The following is a 25,136-nucleotide window of genomic DNA, read 5'->3' as shown; positions in this document are numbered from 1 at the left end:
AGACATGAAAAAAACAATGTAATTATAAAAAATACTTTCATATAAATATTTTTACAAATGTTCCAGCATCGTCAACTGTTACAATTATGAGATATAAAATCAGGAACAAATAGTATATAGCTTGATATGAGTGTGTCATCACACACGGGATTCTTGTTTGGCAACCTATTGTTAAATTTTTAAACCTTAATATCAATGTCTTTAAACAAAATATTGTAATGCTATACATAGATATTATTAATATTAACGCACACAATATTGAAGATAAACAATTATACAATACACTTTGTTTTTAGAATGTCGGTTAAGTTAGGTTTGTGAGTTGAGTGTATAGATTAGCACTGTATTTCATTTCTTTAGTATATCTTAAATGTCGGGAAATACAGCATTAATAGTATTAGATAACCTAACCTCATATGATACAGGCACCACATGTGATACAAGGGAGAACAAATGATTTCTATTAATTGGCAATAACTATAATATGTAGAGATACAGCCCTGAGAATCGAGTATATTATTTTTACAAATGTCATTTTTTTCGGATTGAACGATTATAATTGTAGCAGTTTATATTCAGGGCGCACATATATTTTGTACGTAAATAAAAATAATAATTTAAATTGAATATCTAAATAAGTGGCTTATAAAACCATAATTATTTCATGTTTATAAACGTTTTAAGGAAAGATTTTTTTTTTGGGAAACACAGAATGGCCAAATATAAACCAATATAAAAAAATAGGATTTTGACGTTGTACAAAGCCAGAACATGTAGGGTACATATACATACGGTATTTTGATTTGAACTCCATAAACATAACAAACCATGTATACATTAATTAGCCAGTACGGCAATAGCCCATGGATTTCATAAACCGACCTGGGTTTATCAAATCACAATGAACAGTTATAGATACGGATAATGATAAACATAATATCCATGGTTTGCCTTTTGTTGTGTGACACGTTCGTTTGCGGCGGACGGCAAATTGGGAAAACAAACAGTGAATCAGATATAGGGGAATTGTTTCTATTTCGTAGTTGCTACCATAATTATCTGCATCTGTAAAAAGAGTTTTCGAGAAGATAAATAATAAAAATAAAATAAGCAAAAAGCTAAATCAAAACGATAATGTAAAACAGCCAGAAAAAAAGTGGCAGAGCTGGTTTCTCTACAATGCACCGATAGGCTTACCACTTCTTTAACGGAATCATAAAGCGGTACTAACAATAATTAATAATTTGTTTACAAATATGAATTTGAATTATAATATGCACTATAGTTAAGCCAATTGAATTGAATTCAATTCAATTCAATTCAATTCAATTGTCAAAATCACCCCGCTACTCCCCTCCCTCCTCTTCAACATACTCACACCCACCAACACACCTTTATACTTAGGAATATAAAATAGCTTCTTGCAATGGTTAAGCTAATATGCCTAATATATTTATTAACACTAATATAAACACGGTGCATAGAAAACAATGGGATTCTAACAAACGATATTATTATATTTATTATGTATAAAAGTATAAAAATTGTTTTCCAAAACAAGATATTTTAACGAAAAAAGGGTCGAGAGACTTCCTAGCGGTAAAGCATTGACCAATCGTGGGCCAGGATTAGTTTGGATCCGCGTTGCTAAAGTACACCAGGGCTACATTGAGAGGTTTAAGTTTAACACACTTTATGTCATCGCTTGCTTGGGTCTGGACGCACTTACATCAGCCTTCATTAATCCTTCACCATCGTCGTATTCTGCAAGCCTCTTTTGTTCATTTTGTGTGCTTTTTTCTGACCTTTTCATCTCCCACACTGCACAGGAGAAAGAAATAGGTACAGATCTATCTAGTTTCGTTACTGTTTGGACAAGCGAATTATATTGTAGTGCCATGGGTAAGATTTTTTTTACAGTTTCACTATATATAGTAACATACTTATTTATAAGAATTTTGTTTTAGTCCACTACCGGTATATGTAAGACAATTTGGTAGTAAATGATTTATTTTAGTCCTTATTTATTATTATTATTATTATTATTATTATCAAATTGTCAGATACAAGATGTGCACAGTTTTTATGTATACACTCTTCGTAGTTATGTGTACATTGTGTTTTTTTGTTGTATTATAATAGGTTCTTTGAAAGCTTAGCTAAGTTACATTAAAGTAAAGTAGAACAACAACCAATAATATAGTATTATGCTATAGAATGCATAGTTATACTATTATAATTATGATATTGGTTATACATTGATCCCACTAAACGGTGTATTTATTAAATATTTATAAACCTACAAATGTTGTTGTGTTAATATTGAGTCCTACAAGACTTTGTAACTGTTTTATTATAATTATATTAAAGATGATTTGAAAATAAACTTGTAGTACACAGTAATAATGTTGTTTTTTTAAATAGGACACTTTTAAACTAGGTTACATTATAATAAGCAAAATTCGAACTTCAAATAGTAGAAATCTATTTCAAAATAACATCGGAAGTTCGATGAGAATCCGTGGTTTTAGTTTGTGCTACCTGTAATTAATTTAGTAAAATGTAATTACTGAATTAAAATTGACAATACCACTATCAGACAGCTTCAATATTTACAGTCTCTTATCATATGCTTGAAGGTTTAGCCTCGACCTACTTTTATACATTTTCAAACCTGCCAGTACCATTAGGTACAAGTAAAATCTATACGGGACAAATTTGAAATAAGTTACTGTAACACTAATTTGATTATTGTTTAGGACATTATGAAATATAATTATGAGTTTTATATGCTGAGGTATGGATTTGAGATGGTCAACGGAAGTTATCAGAATAGATTATCTGATGATGTGTTCCCGCGTGTGTGTGCACATCATTTAGTTTTGCGTTAGTTGATTAAAGGTGACTGAATATTATTATTCATATTTTGGAGTAATAACTGAATGTAATGTTATACCAATTGGTGTCGAAATGAATGAATATAAGCACACTTACTTTATGGCACTAAAAGGTTGAGGACAATAATTTGATTACTGTCTCAAAGAGAATGAAGATAAAATAGGCCTTATATAAGTTACTTAATTGTTTGTAGTATGTGGCGATTGAGCTGGTTTGCTGTATGTGCATTAACTGTATACAACTATTATACATATTAATTTCATTAAGGCAATGAAGCACCCATGTATAAATTTACCCCATGGGTATAGAAATATATCTTCTTCAATAATCTTCTTTGATATTTGTATGCTGTACCTTTTCCACGGCCAAAATTCGTTATAAATATAATTAAAATCAGACAAGTTTGGTACAATATCATTGCATCAACTAAGCTATAGTGGGGTCTGTCTTTATCAATTTTTCATTAATGATGTTTAAAAAGTGTCTTACGATAAGTTACTTCAGCATCATCAATATGTTCGTTTTATTGTCAATTTATTGAAATGCCTACTAGACCTGATGAAGTTGATAAAAGAATCAACACCAGCATCAAAGATTGTTGTATTCTAACATCACTGTACAGGGCAGACATAACACGCCATTGTCTTGTATCAGACACAAGTCTATAAACTGATATAATTACGATAACATAAAACAATACTGAAATAATTAATATAAACAAAATAGTTATTTAGTCCCGTTAAAAAAATGGCAATTCAACAGAAACTATAAATAACTAATAACAAATCAATTAAATGAACAATAATATTATTATCAGAATAATTATATGTCGAATAATAACAATTTATTTGTGTAGAAGCTAGTTAATACAGAATTCATTCAGTCTCGTCAGAGAAATCCTATCTCACCTATTCGGGTCTAAAAGAAACTTTTAAGTTACGAACAAATGCTTTTCATGGTTAAAGTATGTCAATTGTCATCAGTTTCCTATAGCAACATTCAATCGTCAATGAATAATAAACACCAACAACAGAATTTAGTTATCTCTTCATTAAAGATCTCTTTTAAGTTAAATATCCATGTATTTTTTATTTTAAACCTTTTTTTTTTTTATTTTGTTATTTTTCCCACTTTTATTGTCTTAAAAATGTGTACATAACAGTAATATAAGTACCCTGTATAAAAACTAAACTCGGTAGTTACAAAAATTCATATCACTATCTGTAGCCTACATACATTATTTGATTTATTTAAACATTTTTTGTACATAAATTTAATAAAAACTATTACTTAGAGTATATTTATGATCATTTTTTTCTTTTAATTAATTTCTCTAATTAAATTAATTAAAAATTTCTTTTTATTTTACACATACGCATAAAATAACATTGTTTAATACAATTATTCAATCACATTGTATTAATCAGTAATAAAATGGTAATGATATTAATGTTGAAAGTGATAAAAATATTATGTAATATAATTAGCTAGCTATCAATGGATGAAATGTTTTGATTTGATGATTTTTGTACCCCAGAATATTACAAAATAATTGTATTTTATAATTTATATATAATAAAAACCTTTAAAGCGGATTTTAAAAAACTTTTTACCCATTAAAGCTACATTTTATACTTCACGGCGCGCCGTTTAATTATATATAAAAATATGCTTTTCCATTATCTAACACAGCAGCGTGAAACGAAAAAAAGTGTGAGATTCCCACTATGGGACGCAACGATAGCGATAGCGTGGCGCTTACGTCCTTGCGTTGCGTCATTATGGCAACCAACCTTAAATTAATACGTCACGTGATGAGTTTTATCAGCGTAGTACCATCACTATCAATTTGCTCAGTCTATGTTTTAAAGCGTGTATGTTGAGTCTAAATAGCCCTAGTTTTTTAAATCTCACAGTTTAGCCTGTGGAAACAGCAAGGGAAATGGCGGATATACAAATCGGTTTGGTTTTCCTGCTGTCTATTTGATTGCATTTTCTACATAGCAAAGTTTTATTATAACAGACACAAACAATTCTTGTAATTCAACATTTTTTAGCAACTTGGTGAATGAACTACAGTGACGATATATAATTGCTTCCATTACGTCACCAATCAAACCACGTGTAATAAAAACCCATACATCTTATTAAATCATATTATAGAGTTGCATTCGATAAAGGCTGATTTACCCCCTCTTCAGAAAAACGTTGTTTAGTTAATATCGATCGTTTAAATTTACATTTATTTTCTGTTAAATGTTAAGTTACGAGTATAATATCACATTTCGTTATGCACTGAAAGGTCTATCTATTTATGTATTAATCCTACAACTTCGTTACTCTTAGAAATATCTTATATCTAATACAAATACTATGATATAGAAAACATACCGGTACTAAATAATTATGATATACAAATCTATTGTGATTGAATGATGATTGAGTCGGAAAAACCAAATATAAACATACATATAGGCCTACAAAACATGAAAATAGAACAAATACAGGTTTATTTCATAAAATACTGTCTCTTGTCGAATGGTAACAAAAGAGACATGACTATCGCATACGAAGTTGTAGATGTTAGCATTTTTCTAGCATTACTGTACCAGAACAAAACAAAACACAAAAATGGCATAAACATGGAATTGAAATGCATAACACATTTTTGTTTATAATCTCATTCCCTCAATTGTCTCCCCGCCCCCTTTTTTTTTCTAAGGTATATGTACTGCAGTACTGAGGTGAAAATGTATTGTCACAGCCCGGATTGTACACGATAGAAACAAATCATTAACCAACTATATTCTATTACTTGTATTAGCCTAACTTAAAAGCATTCTTATTACAAAAAGAAAGACATTTACTAATCGGTAGGGAGGGGATGATAAACAATTAATTATTGTTATATGGTCTAATGTAGGTGTTTTTATTCGCGTGCAACGCTACTCTACAGCTCACTATGTTGGTCGGTTGGTCGGTCGGTCGGTCGGTTGGTTAGTAAACAATAACTTGAGCATGCGACTGCAGCCATGTATATCGCCTTGTTATTCACGAACAAACTTACAAAAAAGTATAAAAACTTACTACTAAGCCGGTCATACTCGCTTAGAATATCATAATTTAGGAGTGGATGAAATAATATAATGTAATGGAAAAAAAATCTATAATAGTGAAGATTAATTTTTTCTTCCCAAATTGTAGGTCTTGTCATATCTAAATTAAAACTATTATAAATTACTGGGATAATAGTATCTGAACTTATAGTATGAATGTAGTTATACATTCCTTTTAAATGCATATAAATTGTTAAATCGTCACAAGTAGGCCTAATAATAGACATTGTAGGCCTAATAAAAAATAGTACTAGTGCTTAGAATGTATCACTTTCATGATTAAACGATATTAATTGCTTTTGAAAATGATCACTGAGTGTTGTAATGGACTGAAGATTTCACTCCAAATGCTATAAATGGAACGCTAAAGAGCACGCTGTTACGCTCCGTTTACAGTAGGTTTCAACACTGAGATTGGTAGAAAAGTATCCGTCTAAGAGTACTTAAGTAAGCTCGTTTTTATTTGACTTTGATACATGACAATTAAAGACTTTCTCGCTTAGTTAAAACTGAAAACTACATTCAATAGTCCAGACAATTTGTTGGATAGAGTTTCTCAGCTTCGAACCGACGATCGATGGCTGACGCAAATAAATTATGCTTGCAATCGGAAACGCTACCAACAAAAATCAAACACATTTTGGTGTCAAATTTGATCCTTAATGGTAGAAAAATGGATTGTAGATTGAGCTTTCCCGCAAGCTATTGTAACGTAATTATGGACACTGACAACAAGCAACCAGCCGTGCATTAACCCTTGTCCATTGACAAGTATAAATTCACATTCCAACTTATGGCCAAGACTTGTTGCACTTAGTTATTCATGTGAGAATGAAGTAATAAAGACATCGTTGGAATCAAAATAGACTGTGGGGTTTTTACAAGAGTGATGATACACTGCCTGACGAATTTTTGTTTTATTTCAATTTTTAAATAACATTTACAACTAAGTTAAAATGGCATTTTATGGTGTGTTTTCCACAGAACAAACATTTGGTGAAGTAAATCAGCTAGGTGGTGTATTTGTTAACGGACGTCCTTTACCAAATGCTATTCGTCTTCGAATTGTGGAGCTAGCCCAGCTTGGAATCCGACCGTGTGACATCAGTCGTCAACTCAGGGTATCTCATGGTTGTGTTAGCAAGATATTGGCTCGATACAACGAAACTGGTTCAATTCTTCCTGGTGCAATCGGAGGCAGTAAACCAAGAGTCACAACACCGAAAGTTGTTAAACACATACGAGAATATAAACACAAAGACCCGGGTATATTTGCTTGGGAGATTCGGGACAAATTATTAGCAGACGGTGTATGTGATAAATACAATGTACCATCAGTCAGTTCGATTAGTCGAATATTAAGAAACAAAATTGGACAGAATAGTACTCATTATCAGAGTAGTTTTGACTGTAAAGAACACCATCGCTCTATTTATAACCCACTGTATCCATACCCATGTCCAGCACCTTCTAATTCTAAGCATGTTTCAACATCAAGTCCCTGTACACCACTCCGGCACTGGCCTCCGTCTCATACAGTTAATGACATTCTAGCATTTCGACATAGCACATCAACAGCCGATCACCCTACAGGTAAGTGAAATCATTTTTACTATAGGTAAACGTGTGCTTAATGCACACAATTTACAGCTACATTATATAATGATCAAATATGAATGTGTAATTGTATATTCATTACAGATCTGATTACACTTGTATGGTGGGGCTAGTGTCCAGTAGGCTTATACACTGAATACAATCTCTCATTGGAGAGCGACCTAAGAGTTTTTTTTTAATACAAGTAACAATTGTTCTGTCTTGACCGTTTTATAATAAGTGGTCGAGATTTCACCACGTGATAAAAATAATATAAGAAAGTCGGGTTACCGTAAACTAGAGAAACTTAATTGTTATAATTAGCTATATCATCTTGTAGTTTCATGCTTGACAAGTACGTATAAGTGCACGAGTAAAGACACATTTGTTTAACTGAAAGTGTAAAATATGCCAGAGTACTTTTTATGTTATGTATGAAAATAATAGGGCCCAGTTTTCATCTTGACTCCATATAACGATTTAGTTATATTGTTATGTATTTAAAAGTAAATACCGGTATTCCTTTAACATACAATTGTGCAATGTAATCAAATCATTGTGACATCTGTACAACTTAATATCAATTTAAAGTGTTTATCAAGATGACAAATGAAGACGTTTTTTACGTAATTCAATCTATCAGCAGGTAATTGGACAGCACTGTAAGTGGATAACCACTTATCAAATAAGATAATGAACTTAACTCTAATACACTTGATTGCCGTAAAATGTTGTGCTCCCAATATTTAGGCCATCTTTATTGTACTTTAGTAGAATGTATATAAACAAACGGAGCTTGAACATTTCTGGAAACATGACACATTTCTTGTAGGTTAAATTTCAGCCGCGAATACATAAACGAGCGGTATACAACAGGCCCATACCATAGCACATGGTAACAAGGTTTCTGGGAGTTGCTGTCGGAAGATGCGATACTGCACTACTGTTTATTGTCGCTAGACATAATGATAACACTTGTGTTATATCGGTTTGTTACGGGCCCACACTTTACAAGTATTCGAACCAGAACTGTTAACCATTTTTAAAAAACACGATAGCGGTTTGTTGATAATTAGTAGCTGTAAAATATGTTGGTTTGCGGTGAAACAGAAGGAAATAAGCAGTTCCGAGCGTTTGTTAAATATTGGATTGAAACATGGCTTAACAACATCTAACATACATAACCGATCAGGACAACGACAGTTCGGAACCGTTACACAATTTTAAAGAGGATTGAATTTGGATGAGTAAAAAAATATTCAAAAACTTTAACAAATTGTTTGACCCGCACCCTGCTCCTATCTGATGAGGCCTACGAATGTATCATATTCAAATAGGTTTTTAAATTGACAAATAGGCCTAAATATTTATTCTCATATCATTCATATTTTTTTTGATATCAGAAAACATCAACATCGTCAGTCATTATCATCATCTCGGTGTAGTATTTTAGTAATTATAATTAAATTATTAAAAGGTGATCTCACAACAATCTGATACAACTATAACTAATCAATATGACTTGAGTAGTCCATCATGAATTTTACCACTATTAGGCATACTAACTAGGTACGCTATGATTAAACATAAAGTAGCTTAATAGGAATAACAGTGCGTAAGTGATTTTAATTAGATTAGACATTTTTTACGAAGAAGATAACAACCACTTTCCTGGTAATTTTTATAACCATTGTAATTGAATATCTAATCTGGTAAACATCTCCTTTAATTTAACTTCGCGATAACAATTTTAATTTACAAAGTTTTTTCAATGTCTTAAAAAGCTGCGAGAAATAGGGCGATCGACGAATGGATAAACATACAATTTTCTTACATAAACATAATACATTCGAAAAGTGTCCACTCTAAAACTATAGGATAACCATAAATGCTGATTCAAGTATTATTTTTGTAATCCAATCAAATGACGTCATGATCACGATATCATGCTTTTACTAATCATGACGTCATTTGATTGAACGTGTGAAAATATAAATGTTATCAAAGACAACATAGATGGTAATCCATAGTTATATGATGAATACTTTTTAGATTTGTTTTGTTTTATGTAACAAAAATGCTTGTATTTATCGACCATCGTTATCGTCCTGTGGTACTCACAAGCGTATGAATTTTAATTGGGATTTTGTATACGAATTTTGAAATTTCCTTTTTTTAATGTTATTTATTTTATTATTTGTATTGGTGTGTTTAAATGTTTGCTGTGTTCAGCCCATATATATTTTTTTTGTTTATGTTGCTTTTTATTATTGATATTTTTTTATACCAAAATAAATGAATAAAACAATCAGAAAAGAAGACGAAATAGCCTATAAATACCATAATGTCATGAGATGATATAAGTATTTTATACAACCACGGTGTAAACAATGATAAAGAGTAGTACCGTCATTTTGTGTTGTGACCACAAATCAACGATGGTTTTCTTGCCAGATGATAGTAAATTATTTTGTTTGCATGAAAATCTTACAACTTTGTTTTGTCATTTTTTTACCACTATAATAATTAGAAACTTATTTGGCAAATCAGATTTTGTACCGATCGTTATTAATGTGTTGTCTAAACGAAGTTTATTGACCTTTGAACGGAATCGTTTTTTAAGTGTAGTAAACACAAACTTGAAAGTGATTATGATCGACGGTAGTGGCTAAGACTAGACTCTTGCGCCAAGATACCTATAAAGTAATTATAACATACTTAATTTGAGTAAATAAAGCACATTAAGGTTGAATATTCGGTTGTGCTGTTTTGTTGTTTTTCCGTAGAAAACGAAAGTTTAATTAAGTTCCCCGTACAGATGGATGCATCACATTGTTTACCATTTCTTTCTATGTCAATTAGAGCAGATCATCCATCTATGAATTACAGATATATTTTTTATTTATAGCAATAGTTTTGATATTATTAAACCATTCCATACTGATATTTTTAAATAACAGTTAGTATATTCAAAGTAAATCAAACATTGTACTTTGACAAGTGGACTGTCATGTAGCTGACATGATCATTCATCTCATATACCCCCTACAATTTGACCCGAATGTCAGCTACCCATTGATAGATATAATATATTCCTTTATTTTTATCGCAATATTATTTTGCTGATAGAAAGCGTCATTAAAATTCATAAATAACATTATTCTTTTTCTAATTACCACATTAATATAAAATGGTGTTTTTTTTATGAATTCATACTACTTTAAATCAAACACGTTAATCGCTTCCCGTTGAAAATGTGCAATTGGTCAATCAAATCCATCAGGGCCTCAGTATACAATATCATAATACACGATAATTGGACACATACAAGTAAAATTGTGAATTGATACAATAATTGTTATGGTTGTATATTAAACAAATTGAATTATATTGTCTTACAATTCACAGGTAATACAATTTATTTTTTGTATATTTTGCTCTTTTACGTAAAATGTAATATTGTAGTTTATAAACCTTTCTCCAAAAAATGTTTCAACTTAAAATTAAACGTTTGTATACAAAATAATTTAACATCTAAGCATAATTCTAGCCCAGTGTATGTCGTATGATGTAACATCTAAGCATAATTCTAGCCCAGTGTATGTCGTTACTCATTAGAAACATTGTATTAACATTCTTGAAAGGCTATACCAACACATAGTCTGACTATACCTACATTTTTAGTCATGTATAATGGCCTTGTTAAAAATATATAACTTTTAATATCAGACAATTCCTATGCCTATTTGATTTAGAAAGTTCTATTGACAATATTGTTTTATATTGTTTGTTTCGAGTAATACCGCACAAATGCAATTACAGTGATGCTTATATGCAAAATTGCACAACAGCCAATAAGATAGTATATGGATGGTGGCCAATATGAGTTGTGTACAGTAAAATAAGGTAAAGTTTGTTGTGGTTTAAGATAATGAAAGTAATATATACCAATTTCAGAAATCAAATGATCTTCGATCTACAAAGGGAAAAAGTTACAGCAATTAACAGAAACTATACGCCGCACTATATACAGTAATAATCATTCATTAATATTGCAATATCAAGAGGTTAAGGCTTACCTATATGCAATGGCCGAAGAAACAATTGTCTTTAGGAATGTAGATTTAAAAATTTTTTTTAAAGTAAAGTAAAGTTTAAATAGAATTTTGAAAAAATTCCATATTTAACCTGATATTTTATGTCCGTTTTAGACAATATCAGCTTTATAAGATTGTTTCAATTCAATTCAACTTTATTTAACCACGGAGGTTTAGCGACGCCTTGTAAGATGTGTTCAGTCTGATTTGTGTTGTGGAAATTTTTGAGCATGATTGGGGAACATTAAAACGCAATAATTAATAAAAGATTATGATTTTTCCAAATTGGTCTGATCCATTATCGGTGTAACAATCTGAATACAGGTTATACCAATAGCTTTTTGGCATTTAGCATTGCTTAGTATTCGATAAAGATGACTGGAGAAAATTGGTAAGGAATAACGATTTACTTAAATCAATTCAATAATTGGTATTATTATAATTGATGTATAATTTATAAATAATATATTTTTTATGCGAATAAAGCTTAATAATCCCGTAGCCAATTTTATGAGATAATGTTTTACATTTTCTTTATTCCTATATCCACAGATTTCATTTCAATGTTAACTAGTTTCCGTAGTTCTACAGCTCTATGTGTATGGTTAATCTGAATCCAACAACAAATACAAACTTTTATTATCTGTTTAGCATTATATTTTAAAATATTCTTACGCTGTTTCTTCCATTCGAAGTTATTTTTGTATTTGTTGCTTTTATTATTTAACCTTGTGACCCTAATCAGCATAATACTGACAATCAAGGGTCATTTAAATAAACAGATAAAACAAACATATAAATATATAAAAAAACACAAATCATAAAACTGAAAGAAAAAAAACAGGCGAATAAGAAAAACAAAGAAAAAACACAAATTGATTGAAAAAAATGTCAGGTGTATATAGCCAATATCCACTTTTGAAAATGTTACAAAGACCTATCTCGATTAAAACTTTAGACAAGACGTAAGTAATATCATATATAGGATAAGGATCTTTAAACCCATGACTTCGCTGTTATAGAATCAATCCGTAAATGGCTTTGTTGAACGAAATCAGTCACTTAGAATTATTGACTTATAATTCTCAATTTCAGGCAATGCATGTAATTTACATGGTTGCACGTGGTCAATATTGATTCTGTAACACACACTATTCATCATAATTGAACGAACAAGGAAATGCTAGAAGCAAATAATAATAATTGATTAATTATAACTTAAATGCTTCATATCTTGGTAATTTAACGATCACATGAAATTTGACGATTTAAGCGATTCATTGACCGCAAAAGAGTGTAATGGAAAGTATAAAGTGCAAAACAAACATAAATAAAACGACGTTAAAAGGATGGTATACTATAGGCCTATGGAAATAAACAATCTTCACAACAATTGTGATCCAAACATACAGTGTTTTGATATTCTTCTTATCTTTGATTCTTGTCTTCCCATATTAATATTGGTCCTCGACGTAAATCCAATTGTAGATTAAATAAAACTAAGTTATGGTATAAATTAACTCATCTAGTTATAATAGCATAATTAATTTATAATGAGATGAGAGTTAAACTGTGCCAAGTGAAGTCGTGAACCATGTTTTGGTATTTTTTAACTTCAAAAAGCACTATTAAAATTCCTTCGAAAATCACGATTCCTGCTCAATATCTCAAAACTAGTATTTTAGTGTTAATGCCTTTTTTCCATTTACATACAAACAAAATTATGTTGTACTGAATTAAGGACCTTCACGAGTCCACCTGTTCTCTTTCATTTCCCTTTAATAAGCGTTTAAGATTTGATAATCTTCCACCCACTTCTTAGTCATTAAGGTTCTATACTATGTTTCGACTTAATATATATAATATAATATATATATAAAAGATAGCTATTTTGTCATGGATACTTGAGCTCGAAAACACGCCGAATTACTACATACTCGGATCAAGTCAACCCACTTTCAAACAACTATTTAGTATTCATGTTTTAAAGATCAACAAAATGTATAATCTCAACAAAAAATAAAATAAACTTTTAATTATCCGTGATTCGTTTTCATATCTCAATCTATGTTTAGGAACTGTGTTTTTTCAACGAAAACGATATTAATGCTGAAATGAATTTATTTTATAGCATCTATTGATGTCAAACCATTGTTTGTTTTTCCAGGGAAGAGTTAAATTCCCTGGTGTTTCTTTTAATAGAAATACAAAAGAATTAAAAGTTCCAAATTATCGCAAAATCATTTAATATCCGTGATATTCAATGCCTATTACGTCTTCATGCGCAACGCTAGAAATATTTCATTTGGTGCACCACCACACCATTTAATGATAGTATTGATTCAAGGTTTTTTCGAGACCTATGGTCGAAAAATCGCATTGATTAGGCCGCTCGGATTCTATATTCATATACATACGGTACACAATTCTGAAAATTAGATGTATCGTTATTTAGGAATCATCAAAAAGAAAATTTGATTAATGATACCATAAATATAGAGATCCAGATTAACCTTTTCACTAACAATTGATATACTTTATTGGAATGGTGTTTTTATCGATTATTATCACGATCACATTACAAAAAATAGTAATAATAAATAATGCTTCTCTGGTGAAGGATGGCACAATTTAAATTTTAAAAAATGAAACTAATATTCGTTAAGTGGGACGATGTGCTGAAACTGCAAAGTTTAGAAGTACTATTCTGGATATTCATAAGGGAACATTAAATCATGATTATTTAAATAACGACAGAAACCTCCCACAAAAAGTTCCTTTGACAGCTGATCTGGCTGTTTACTTGACGTGCGAGGGCTCGGCGGGAACGTTGGAATTTTGTTATTTTATATTTCGTTTGTGAACGAGGAAATATGAATTACGCGAAATGTTTACGGCGTCTAAGCAGACGAGAGGTCCTACAACTGCTAATAGTCATCAGTGTATCTCATAAACTCTTTTTTAATTTGTTATTCATGTTGTAAGATATCATTTCACATTGTAACTCGAGCACTGACTGTTTGAAATTTAAAAAACCAATTCGTTTATGATTTATAGATGTTTTATACATAATACAAATCCCACCCGTTAAAGCTTGTCGCCATTGCCTTAAATCATAAATAGATTGTTAAACGAATACAATGTAATACGTTATGTCATTTAACAAAGATTAAATCACAAATATGCGCATGCGTCAATTGGAAATCTTTTTTCAAAGTTATGATTGATATTACGGTGAATTTGAAAATGCAAATCATGAATATTGATGACTTGAAGAAGCTACAAGTAAGTATATAATTTAATATAATAAAATATTAGTTATATTAGTCAGTAGGGCAACTTAACAATGTCATATGTTTGTTCCAGCAGCTCATTAACATTTTAGAAACATGACTCGTAGCACCGATGGCTGCTTCATGCAACCATCCTCAAAATAATTATAATAAGTCATAATTCGAGAAACATTAAACAATAATAAAGTCAGTAAATATTATTAGACAGATTTTTTTTTCGCGAAACATAAATTGAAATAATAATTGAGAAAGCTGTAACCCATTTACCTATTTAAAACGATTGGATGGAGTGCGATTGTCGGACTTTGTGAGTTCAACAGCCGACATGAGCTACATTACGATTAAAACAATCTCGGAAGGTTACAAGGCTTTGATTTACGATCATTTCGATATCATTCAACAGCCGAAAGAAATGCATACAACAGGCAAATTTAATTTTAAGGTTCATTTGGGAAATTGGTTCTATACAAAGCCCTAGGCTGGACTGTGATGGTGGTGGTCTTGCGCTCCCATGTGACATTGAACCGCATATAACCAACAATTGGATAGCTTGAGAAATGGAAACAATTAACTGTTTTAATTAGGCCTACAAGTTATTACGATATTGTTTTATTTGCAATAACAAATCACTAAACCTTACACATTTTAAAATGTGTGATTGATATTTTTTTACATTTACAATACACCAGTTATCGTATTGCACTCTGTGTTGCTTGTTTTGCAAACAAAATAAATGTACATTTTTATTTTATTTTTTTTTTATTTTATTCAATTTCCAGGCACAAAAATACATACAAGACAGCGGTGCAGCACCCTGGGGATTGCCATGAGTGCAAAGCACTATCGAGATGGCTCTCCATATACTGCACTTCAACATATAGAAGTAAACAATAAAAATACAAAGATATAAAAATTGCGTAGCATCAAATTGAACAATTAAAATTGAGTATAAGATATATAAAAATATATAAATATATAATATAAATATTATTTACAGATAAAAATTATTGTTAAAAGAGAAAAATAAATTAAAAAGTTACATAAGACCGGAGAGCTGTCACAAATGTGTTAAATAAAGAATGTTGTCTTAGGAATATCTTGCCATACACGGGGAAAATTAGTGTACAATGAATATGGTACTATTTAGTATTTATTGTAAGTTAAGAGATCATCAAGTATAAAGATCGAAATTATTACTTTTCTATTTCTTGTTCCCATCTTGATTGTGTATATATAAATTGAATTCACATTCTGTTGACCAATTTAGGTTAAAAACATATATATTGCATGGACAAAATGTGGTTAAATTGTAAACGACATGACAACTTTTTTCATCGTTATAGGCCTACTGTATGTTTACAAATTGACTATGAACATAGACTCTAAATTTGGCTTAGTACTAATTAATAATTAGATTTTTTTAGTACGACCTACTTTTTGTTTAATTTAAATTTGTTTATTTTTTATCCATTAACAGAGTTTGTATTTTAAGGAAAGTCTTTTTTGTTTTTCTTGTAATTTGTATCCCGAGATTTTTTTATAATGGTCTTTTCTCCTAATGCAAAAATAAGGCCTGTAATTACCGTACAATATTATTCCAGTTTTTTGTTTAATACGTTCATGAAAATAAGGATATCAAATTTACGGAAAAAATGTTATTGTCATCAAATGATTGTTTTAAATTTACTACGTTGTCGGCATTGGAAATTCAATCAAATCGTGTGTAAATGGCAAATTCCAGTATAGATTGCACTCAGCTGTGTTCCGATTTTCTATTGTTTTTCTATAATATTGAAGAACAATGCACCGCCAAGTCACACACGGTATGCTGCATGCAGTATCAACCTAATAAACAATACATAATTAAATGAAAACTATTCTATTATTTTTAACTGACTAACTAACTTAAAAAATATAATGGTACTATGCGATACAATGATACTTTATTACATAACTTCCCCGGTTGCAATGAATTCTACTAGTCCTAAGGATTCCAAAACTGCCAAGGACTCAACTTGAGCATTAAAATCTCACGGAACTGATTTTTGGAAAATTAGGTTCCCCACTAATAGGCCTAATACTAAAGGTAAGAGCCTAAGCCTAGATCGTAGTACCCAGAATCGGGTGAATTATAAGACGATGGGCTCGCAAAAAATCGCACAAATTAAATTTGATTACGTTAGTCAAGAAAATGCTATATGTTTTTAATTTTAGGCCTATTTACGATTTTCTTATTTTCTGCTTTAACCATGGGTGTTGTATAAACCACGTTTTGTAGGTCGAATCAGATCATTTTCTTCAATATGACCTAACGACAATCTAGAACAGTTAACGGAACTTGCCGGCCCAGCTCATCATTACATATAAACACAAGAAGGCTCAACATCTATTATAATTTCCTTTAATAAAAGAACAACTTTAATGTAGACAGACTTCTTACACGTTTACTACTATAAGTTTACTGAAATTGCCACCGAATTACTCCAGTAAACTCAATATCAATTTACTATGCGTTTCCCATAAGGTCTAAAATTTAAAATGTGGTGCATAATAGTAACAAATTAAAAAGATTTAAATTAGAAAATCTCTCTTTTAGGCATATGACCTGCTTAAATGTATGGTTTATTTGGCCTCCAGTTACACAAAGTCAACATTGACATTGTAGCAGTTTATAATGTAGTTAGTATAGGAAGATCAAATAAGTTCTAAGGCCTAATTCTTCTTCAACAATGCAATACCGTATACTGTATACAGTAATAAACAACAAAGTAACAATAATGCGTTGTCGAATATAATATGAATAGTGTTGTCTTCATAAACACATTGTATACGCCTGTCTGATGCGTTTTTATATATTTTAAAATGTCAAAATCGCTTTCGGAGTCGAAATATCCAATGATTGTGTGTACTACCGCTTTACATTGGTGATGTTATATTATAATATTCTTATAATTATTATTATTCTTACCATGTTTGATATCAATAAGTAGGCCCTAGCATCAAGTTTACATTACATTGTTAACTAAATTGTTCCAAGCAACAAGACTAACGTACTTTTAATTGTACTTTTTAGCAAAAAAAAACAGTTTTTGGCCTATTTGGTACCAGAAACATTCATGTAATGTTTTAATTGAACAGTTCATAAAATAAAGCTTAATACAAACTGGTAAATGCTCAGATTGATTATCAGTATTAATTTTCGTCTTCTTAATATTGTTAACGGTTTTAACGGTTTCAATTATATAATATCATAGCCGCAGTTACCAATGACTATGCTTTATTAAGTACGCCACTAAACTATGACGTCATAAATTGAAACAAATTGTATTATATATAATAAAAATATAATAATAAAGTACTGCAATATGTTGTGTTGTGAATCCTGCAATATGTTGTGTTGTGAATACTGCAATATGTTGTGTTGTGAATCCTTAGAAGACAGTGACAAGCATCAAACAATAGATAGAGGAAGATGCATCCTGTACAATTTTGTCTATATACAGTTTTGTCTTGTCGATTCGACCGACATTGTGGGTGACCGGGTGACGAAACATATTCTGGCAGTATAGCATAGGTCCCTTCCAGACATATACAAATAAGCTTCAGGAGATTAATTCGTTTTAAAACAAAATTGCTGTTTATTTTCCGATTGTCACGAGTGCAATGTTTTGATTAGAAGATAAGTTATATCCTACAATGGTTAATCAGAATGAACCGTGTCTAAAAAAAACCGAAACCATTCCATTCTTAGTTCATTTAGAACATGATTAATGACACAGTTTTGTAAAAACGTTCACAAATATAATTTGCTTTGATAGGGCTCTTGAAAATTCCTTTGGTTCATCATACGATTAGTCTAAGATAGATATAGGTAATTCAATATCATATTCTATTATCGATTTCCGTCTATATTAATTTTGTTCTTTTTGTATTCGTAAACTCGATATTTGCACATTAAATCATTACACTCGATTCTCTGTACTGTATCTGGACATATGATATTGAATGTCAGGATCATAGGCAAAATCTGTAATAATAGGCCTCAGTGATTTAGACCCAGTCATTTAAGTATTGTTAATGATTGTTGATGGTTTGTTTTCGGTTGATTTATACTCTATCAAGGCATAGGCCTACGTAGTTTAGTTTGCTGTACTTTCGACTTAAGCTAAATTTGAAATATAGGCTAATGATGTATCTATCTAAACTGAATCCATCTTTATTGTTTTGTTCAAACACCCAAAAATGAGGTCAGCTTGTGGTTGTCTTTACCACGTGTGAAGGGTTTATACATCTATCTACACCTACAACAATGCCACAAAACTTTTATTTTGCTCACACACATTAACGTCTATTTAAGTCGGTAAAACTGTTATCGGGTACATTCGATGAGGTACAAAAGTTCCCATCTATCTTACACATACTTTCATATTTCACCTTCTGTCACATAAATCAAAAGAAATTGACGGTTAATCTATATTATAATCAACACGAAATGTGTATACTCTATCTCATCCTAACCGCGCGACCGAGTTGGGGTACCTTTAATTCTCCTGTATCCACCGATTTCTAAACCGAATGCTGCACTCAATCATTCTCGGCCATTCTGTATGTCACAATCAGGTCGCAAATGGAATATTGACGAACTCGTATACAATGTCCGGTATTATTAAGTTAAAATGATTTCATATAGGCCTAGTTATATCAATGTTAAGTCTATTGAATGATCAGCCGTTTATACATTTTTCAATATTTACGGCGTGTTGCTAAAACTATCTGTAGTATATTTTTATGTTTTTTGCATACAGTTTACAGTCTATACTGTTCCTCAAATACAGTACTCATTTTTCTAACATCGACGTGTGTAGTTCTATACGTTATTTTCTGTTTATTTAAATTGTAGTTAGCTGTTCCAATTATTGACCATCGTATTGCAGTGGTTCTTTTAAAAGTGCCACAGTAGCATATTAGATAAAGAGGAAAGCAAGAATGGAAAGCTAACCACTTTAGTGAAAATTATCATAGATTACATCATCAAGATCAAGTTTAAGAAGTCTTCTAGATTGGTTTGTTAGTTACATTAGACACTTCGTTCTCACAAAAACAATAGAAAACTTTTGAAAAACTATTGATATACAAAATACAAATGTGGCAACATAACACAGCAAATGTATTGCCTTTTATTATGTTGAAAGGAATGTTTAAAGCCTGGTTTTTGTAAACATGTTCAGTATCCGTGATGCAAAGTACTTATATTAGGCCTAGTACTTGTTCTTATTATAAAAACGTGTTTTTTTTAATAGAGTTAGGATAAAGCAATGATAAAAGTACACTTAGTCTATAGATTTACATACGATAGGCCTATTACCAATTATTATATTTGCTTCTATGCACAAGATGAAACGGCTACAAATCTGTAACTATATGTTTAATATTTTATATACCAATACCGGTAATGTTTCCTCAATTTGTCTGCCTTAACCGTATTGCTACTTTTTAAAACAACACACAGAATAACTAACAAAATTCTGACATGTTATAAATGATCACTTGGTAACAGCATTGCTCTTAGCCACTCTAAAGGTGAACGTATGTAAATAAATAGGCCTACAAGACAATCTTGTGCATGGTATGTTACTGATATTGCCAACAGCAAGCGTTTTTGGTATATATAGTATAATGTAACTTCACAAGCGATTTACCGGATGAGTGCAACCGTGTGCTTCATGTGCCCATAATTATTATGTTTTCACTTATCCACTAATTTGAACTTTATTTATTTATTTTTATCTTTTGTTGGCTCATCCGATTTTTGTTATGCATCATTTAAAAATGTGATTTATGTTTCTGGTAACAAGTATAATTTAATCGTATAGGTTATGGAATTGCAATTGAATAAGCCTTACTATTATTATTTGTTTTACTTTGCATTCATATCCCAGCAGCCGTTCTACAATGTCTATTATTTTACATAATTATTTTACCTCCCTGGTTTATCATTATTTTTTTTTTCCTCATTCAGGATATGTAACACAACATTCATTCAGGATATAGGCCAACTTACATTATTTTACTTTATTTAGCTTATGCCACCTTTATTGTCATATTTTGTCTGTATTACACAGATAATTTCCATCTTTAACATATCATCACTACACACATATTATCTACCTTTCATATTAAACATTATGTTTATATGGATTGTACTTTCTTAACTTTATTTTCTGTTAAACGATTTTTTCCCTTTTCCCTCATTATTTTATGTTGACTTGCTATCTATGTATTGTCAATCATCAATTAACATTATTTATATTTTAAATTACATGACATACGGTAGTAGGCTACTGTACTTTACTTAGGCCTATATTTTAAAATTAGTAGTAGTACTGTACTTCAATTTCATATTGTGCAACCGCATGTACGGTGATAAACCGTGATAAGTTTTACTTCCCTGATACCACAAACAAGAAATAAATAGATTATTTTTCTCAAATGTATTGTGTAAATTTGCAATAAATTGTATTTGGTTTTCAAATATTTCCAAATCGATTTTAGTTATAATTAATTTAGTTTCTTTGACATTCAGATGCAAATAAAAGGTTAATTTATTTGTTAATTTATCCTAAATTGTTTTAGGCCTATCTGAGTACTCCAAGAAGGAAGAGTTAGTGTTACCCGAAAGAACAAGGAAAGGGAAAAGCAATGCTATAATTAAAATGTGTGAATTTCGCGAATCGCTTGGCTCTGGGTGATACAGCATAGGCCTAGCCTTCCGCCGACTAGGTGCCTCGCATTCAAACGTCGCTTTTAACCCAGTAAAATGTTATTAACAATTAAATCAGAAGTTCAAATATCATTTTGAGTTCTGAATATTCCACGTTTAAGTGTAATTTAAACTGTATATTTAAAGGTATATATAAATTTATTTCTATTCGTTCTCCGTAAACGGGAAAATGGCAACTTTATCGTCTTAAAAGTTAAGACGATGGAATTTCACGCTAAGCTCCGCCCACTTTGTTAAAGCTCATGCATAAATTATTCATGAGCACCGTCCTATGGCTTTCGTAGTCCCTAATGACAATTGAGGGCAGCGTAAGGTATAGTACCGTTCGTTTGTACGAAATCAATTTATTATTTGCTAATTTGTCGAATTTAAAAAGAAAAGGGAGGAGCGGATATGATCGAGTATTTAATAAAACTCAAATTCAAATCTAAAATTATAAATAAAGTAGTTGGCAGAAAATACATAATAATATGCTTATTGTCCGTTAACGGCCAATGTGTAGATATGTTGTAAGTTCAAAATTAAAGAATTTAAACAAATTATATAATTATTATTTATTTATAATATTCTGAATACATAACCAATTAAGTGATTTATTTTTCATTTTAATTATACAAAATATATTTTGATTATTACTTTATTAAATCTATTTTCACTATAGTGTATATTGTAGTTTTGGCTAGGTCATATTGTGTATAGAAAATGAAAGTCTGTAATAAAAATGCATTGGTTCAATCAATTTTAGGACCGATATAATACTGTAAATGAATAATGGTCAGTAAAATAATTATGTTTTATTTTATTTCATTAAAGGTTCATTTCCAACTAGTCTATATACAGCATCTGGTGAAAACACGATACCTGCACACGCACACGCCATCTCCCTAACTGATTATAGGCGGCAACCTAACAATTTTAAAGATCAGATAAATTGTAACGTGGGTCACTACGAAACGGATATAAAGGTATGGTTATTATCATTTTACACAATTTAAATATTTAATGTTGTGACTATTCTTAAACCTTCCTTTGATATATTATGGTTTTTGTTTTGTTTAAAGTTTAGAAAATATTTTTGAGTAAATAAAAGACAGAACGAATTAATATATAGGCCTATTATATTATTGTTACCTGTTACTGTATCTTATTTTAATATCAAAATCTTATTGTATACAGAATAACTCTTGTAAGCCTACAATTGAACTAGCTGCTATAATACATTATTATGTCCTCATTAAAAGTATGTATATCCGGAAATACGTCGTACAACATAAGGCGATAAAGTGCACTGCGGTGATGATCATATATGCAATTAATACGGTATTAGTTATGGCGAAATATGAAATGATGACAATAAAATGTTTATATATACTAATTTTACAATTTATAATTTCAAAGGAGCAAACTGGTTCAGTTGGTAATTTTGTAGTATCTTCACCGACGATTCCGGCGTACCATCATAGTGCAGCTTATGTACCGCCGTATACTAACCCAGCAATACCAACCACTTTGACACCGGCGATATGGTCTTCAAATGAATCATCATGTAGTATTGAGAATAATAATGTATTAAGACCATCTCCATTGGCCTACAAACATATCACAACTAGTAATTCTTCTTTTCCGTGTAACATTGGTAAGTGAGCTAATACACACGACAAGGTGTGGATTCATGAGAGAAACCCGTAATTTTAGATTATCGGGACTCTAGATCCGCACCTTCACGAAATGATTATCTGTGATACTTCCTACATATTTATTTATATAATAGGCATAGAAGAAATGTTAACAAAATTATTATTTCTAAAGACAATTCATTATGTAAAGGTAGGCCTACTGAAGAATTATTCTTTTTGTAACCAAAACAAATGTAAGCCTACATGAAAATAACTGAACTGTCTTACAAAACATTAAAATGTTTCTTTTATATATCTCATTTATTTCTATTCTGTTTTACAATAACTGCACACATTTTGAGTATTTCCGGTGTAGCATGTTCTAAAGCATTTACATGAAAATTGGTAAAATAATTGTTAAAGTATGTTGATGTTAGAAGCTCTAAACAGTTTTTTCATTTTGTTTTCAGGTCGAAGCATTGATATGACCAAGGTATCAAACCATCAAACGCATGGCACAATGGCGTTAATACCCACGCCTTAATAAAAAAAAAACAATAATACAAATTTTACAGATTTTCGTCGTAAACAGAAAGGGTATTCATTTGATCGATCGAAAGGAGGTTGTTAATGCCATTTCGTAATTTATGGACAAGGTGAAGGAGAAAGTAATAAATGTCTTTTGAATTGAATTGAAAAAGTATCATTATACGATTACAAATATTCATATTTACTAACTACAGATTTTAAAGTATATAGTAAATATGCACTGCTTCTTTTCGGCTTTAGATGAACGTTAATAACTAACTAAATTAAACAAAATTACACTAAATATATGTAGCAATAGCCCATCATTATCATTAAACTTGTATTTATTTATTTAAAACATATTTATTCAGTATAACTATTATGAAAGTTGGTTTAAGACCCACTCTGTGAATAATATTCCATTGCTAGTCACGGTACAGTATCATAAGTATAAGTAAAGCAAACAAGCAATATATAGAAGATACCATTACTGTGAAAATACGGCAAGAATTTTTACCGATGTATTCAAAATCTATTACGATTTTTTTTAATAAACATGTTGATCGGACAGGGCTTCTGCATAAGCTCAACTTTGGCCTAATACTTGATTCAGAAATGCAAAACAAGGACGTAACACAACAAGTGATTTGTCATTGGTCTTATAGCTGTTGAACACATTTATTTATTTCAACAATATTATTATTAGGCCTATATTATGCAAATTACTTTTTGAAACAAGTATGCATTTCCTATATTTGACCATATTTATGATTCTGATATTGAAAGTGCAACCATCGTTGAAGGTGATATTTTTTGCAGGTGTATACCTGTGCGAAAATCGTACCTTCATCAAAGCCTTATAGGTATTTCGTAATAAATGTGATCTATATAAACTTGTTATGTATTATGTGGATATTTTATATAAATAAGTGTTACTTAGTTGTTAATAAATTGTTACTTAAATTAATAATCGTCATAATAATCACCGCAAATCTTGAGTCACCATAGTCATATTATTGTCAGAAGATTCGGTAGTCTCATTCTTTCCTGCTTTATTTTTTTACGCGAATTAAACTAAAACCATGGAAGAGTGAAATATCACTCGGAAATTGCTCAGAAATGTTTGATTATTTTGTCACATTGTTTCCAATACATACCTAGTGACACAAATACATATCATCCTGATATATGATCTGCTTCGTTGTAAGTAT

General features: G+C 30.6%; 1 protein-coding gene across 1 annotated transcript; it reads left to right on the top strand.

Moving 5' to 3' along the window:
• The first annotated feature begins 1,658 nt into the window (after positions 1 to 1,658).
• LOC140060156 (paired box protein Pax-1-like) lies at positions 1,659 to 25,088 on the top strand. The gene is made up of 5 exons (XM_072106250.1): positions 1,659 to 1,902; positions 6,999 to 7,607; positions 22,595 to 22,746; positions 23,180 to 23,417; positions 23,868 to 25,088. The coding sequence occupies exons 1-5, from the start codon at positions 1,899 to 1,901 to the stop codon at positions 23,939 to 23,941; spliced, it is 1,077 nt and encodes a 358-aa protein (XP_071962351.1). The 5' UTR covers positions 1,659 to 1,898; the 3' UTR covers positions 23,942 to 25,088.
• The last annotated feature ends 48 nt before the right edge of the window (positions 25,089 to 25,136 follow it).

The sequence above is a fragment of the Antedon mediterranea genome, chromosome 10 (genome assembly GCF_964355755.1).
Source record: "Antedon mediterranea chromosome 10, ecAntMedi1.1, whole genome shotgun sequence".
NCBI classification, from domain to species: Eukaryota; Metazoa; Echinodermata; class Crinoidea; order Comatulida; family Antedonidae; genus Antedon; species Antedon mediterranea.
This window is presented reverse-complemented; position numbering and strand designations above follow the sequence as displayed.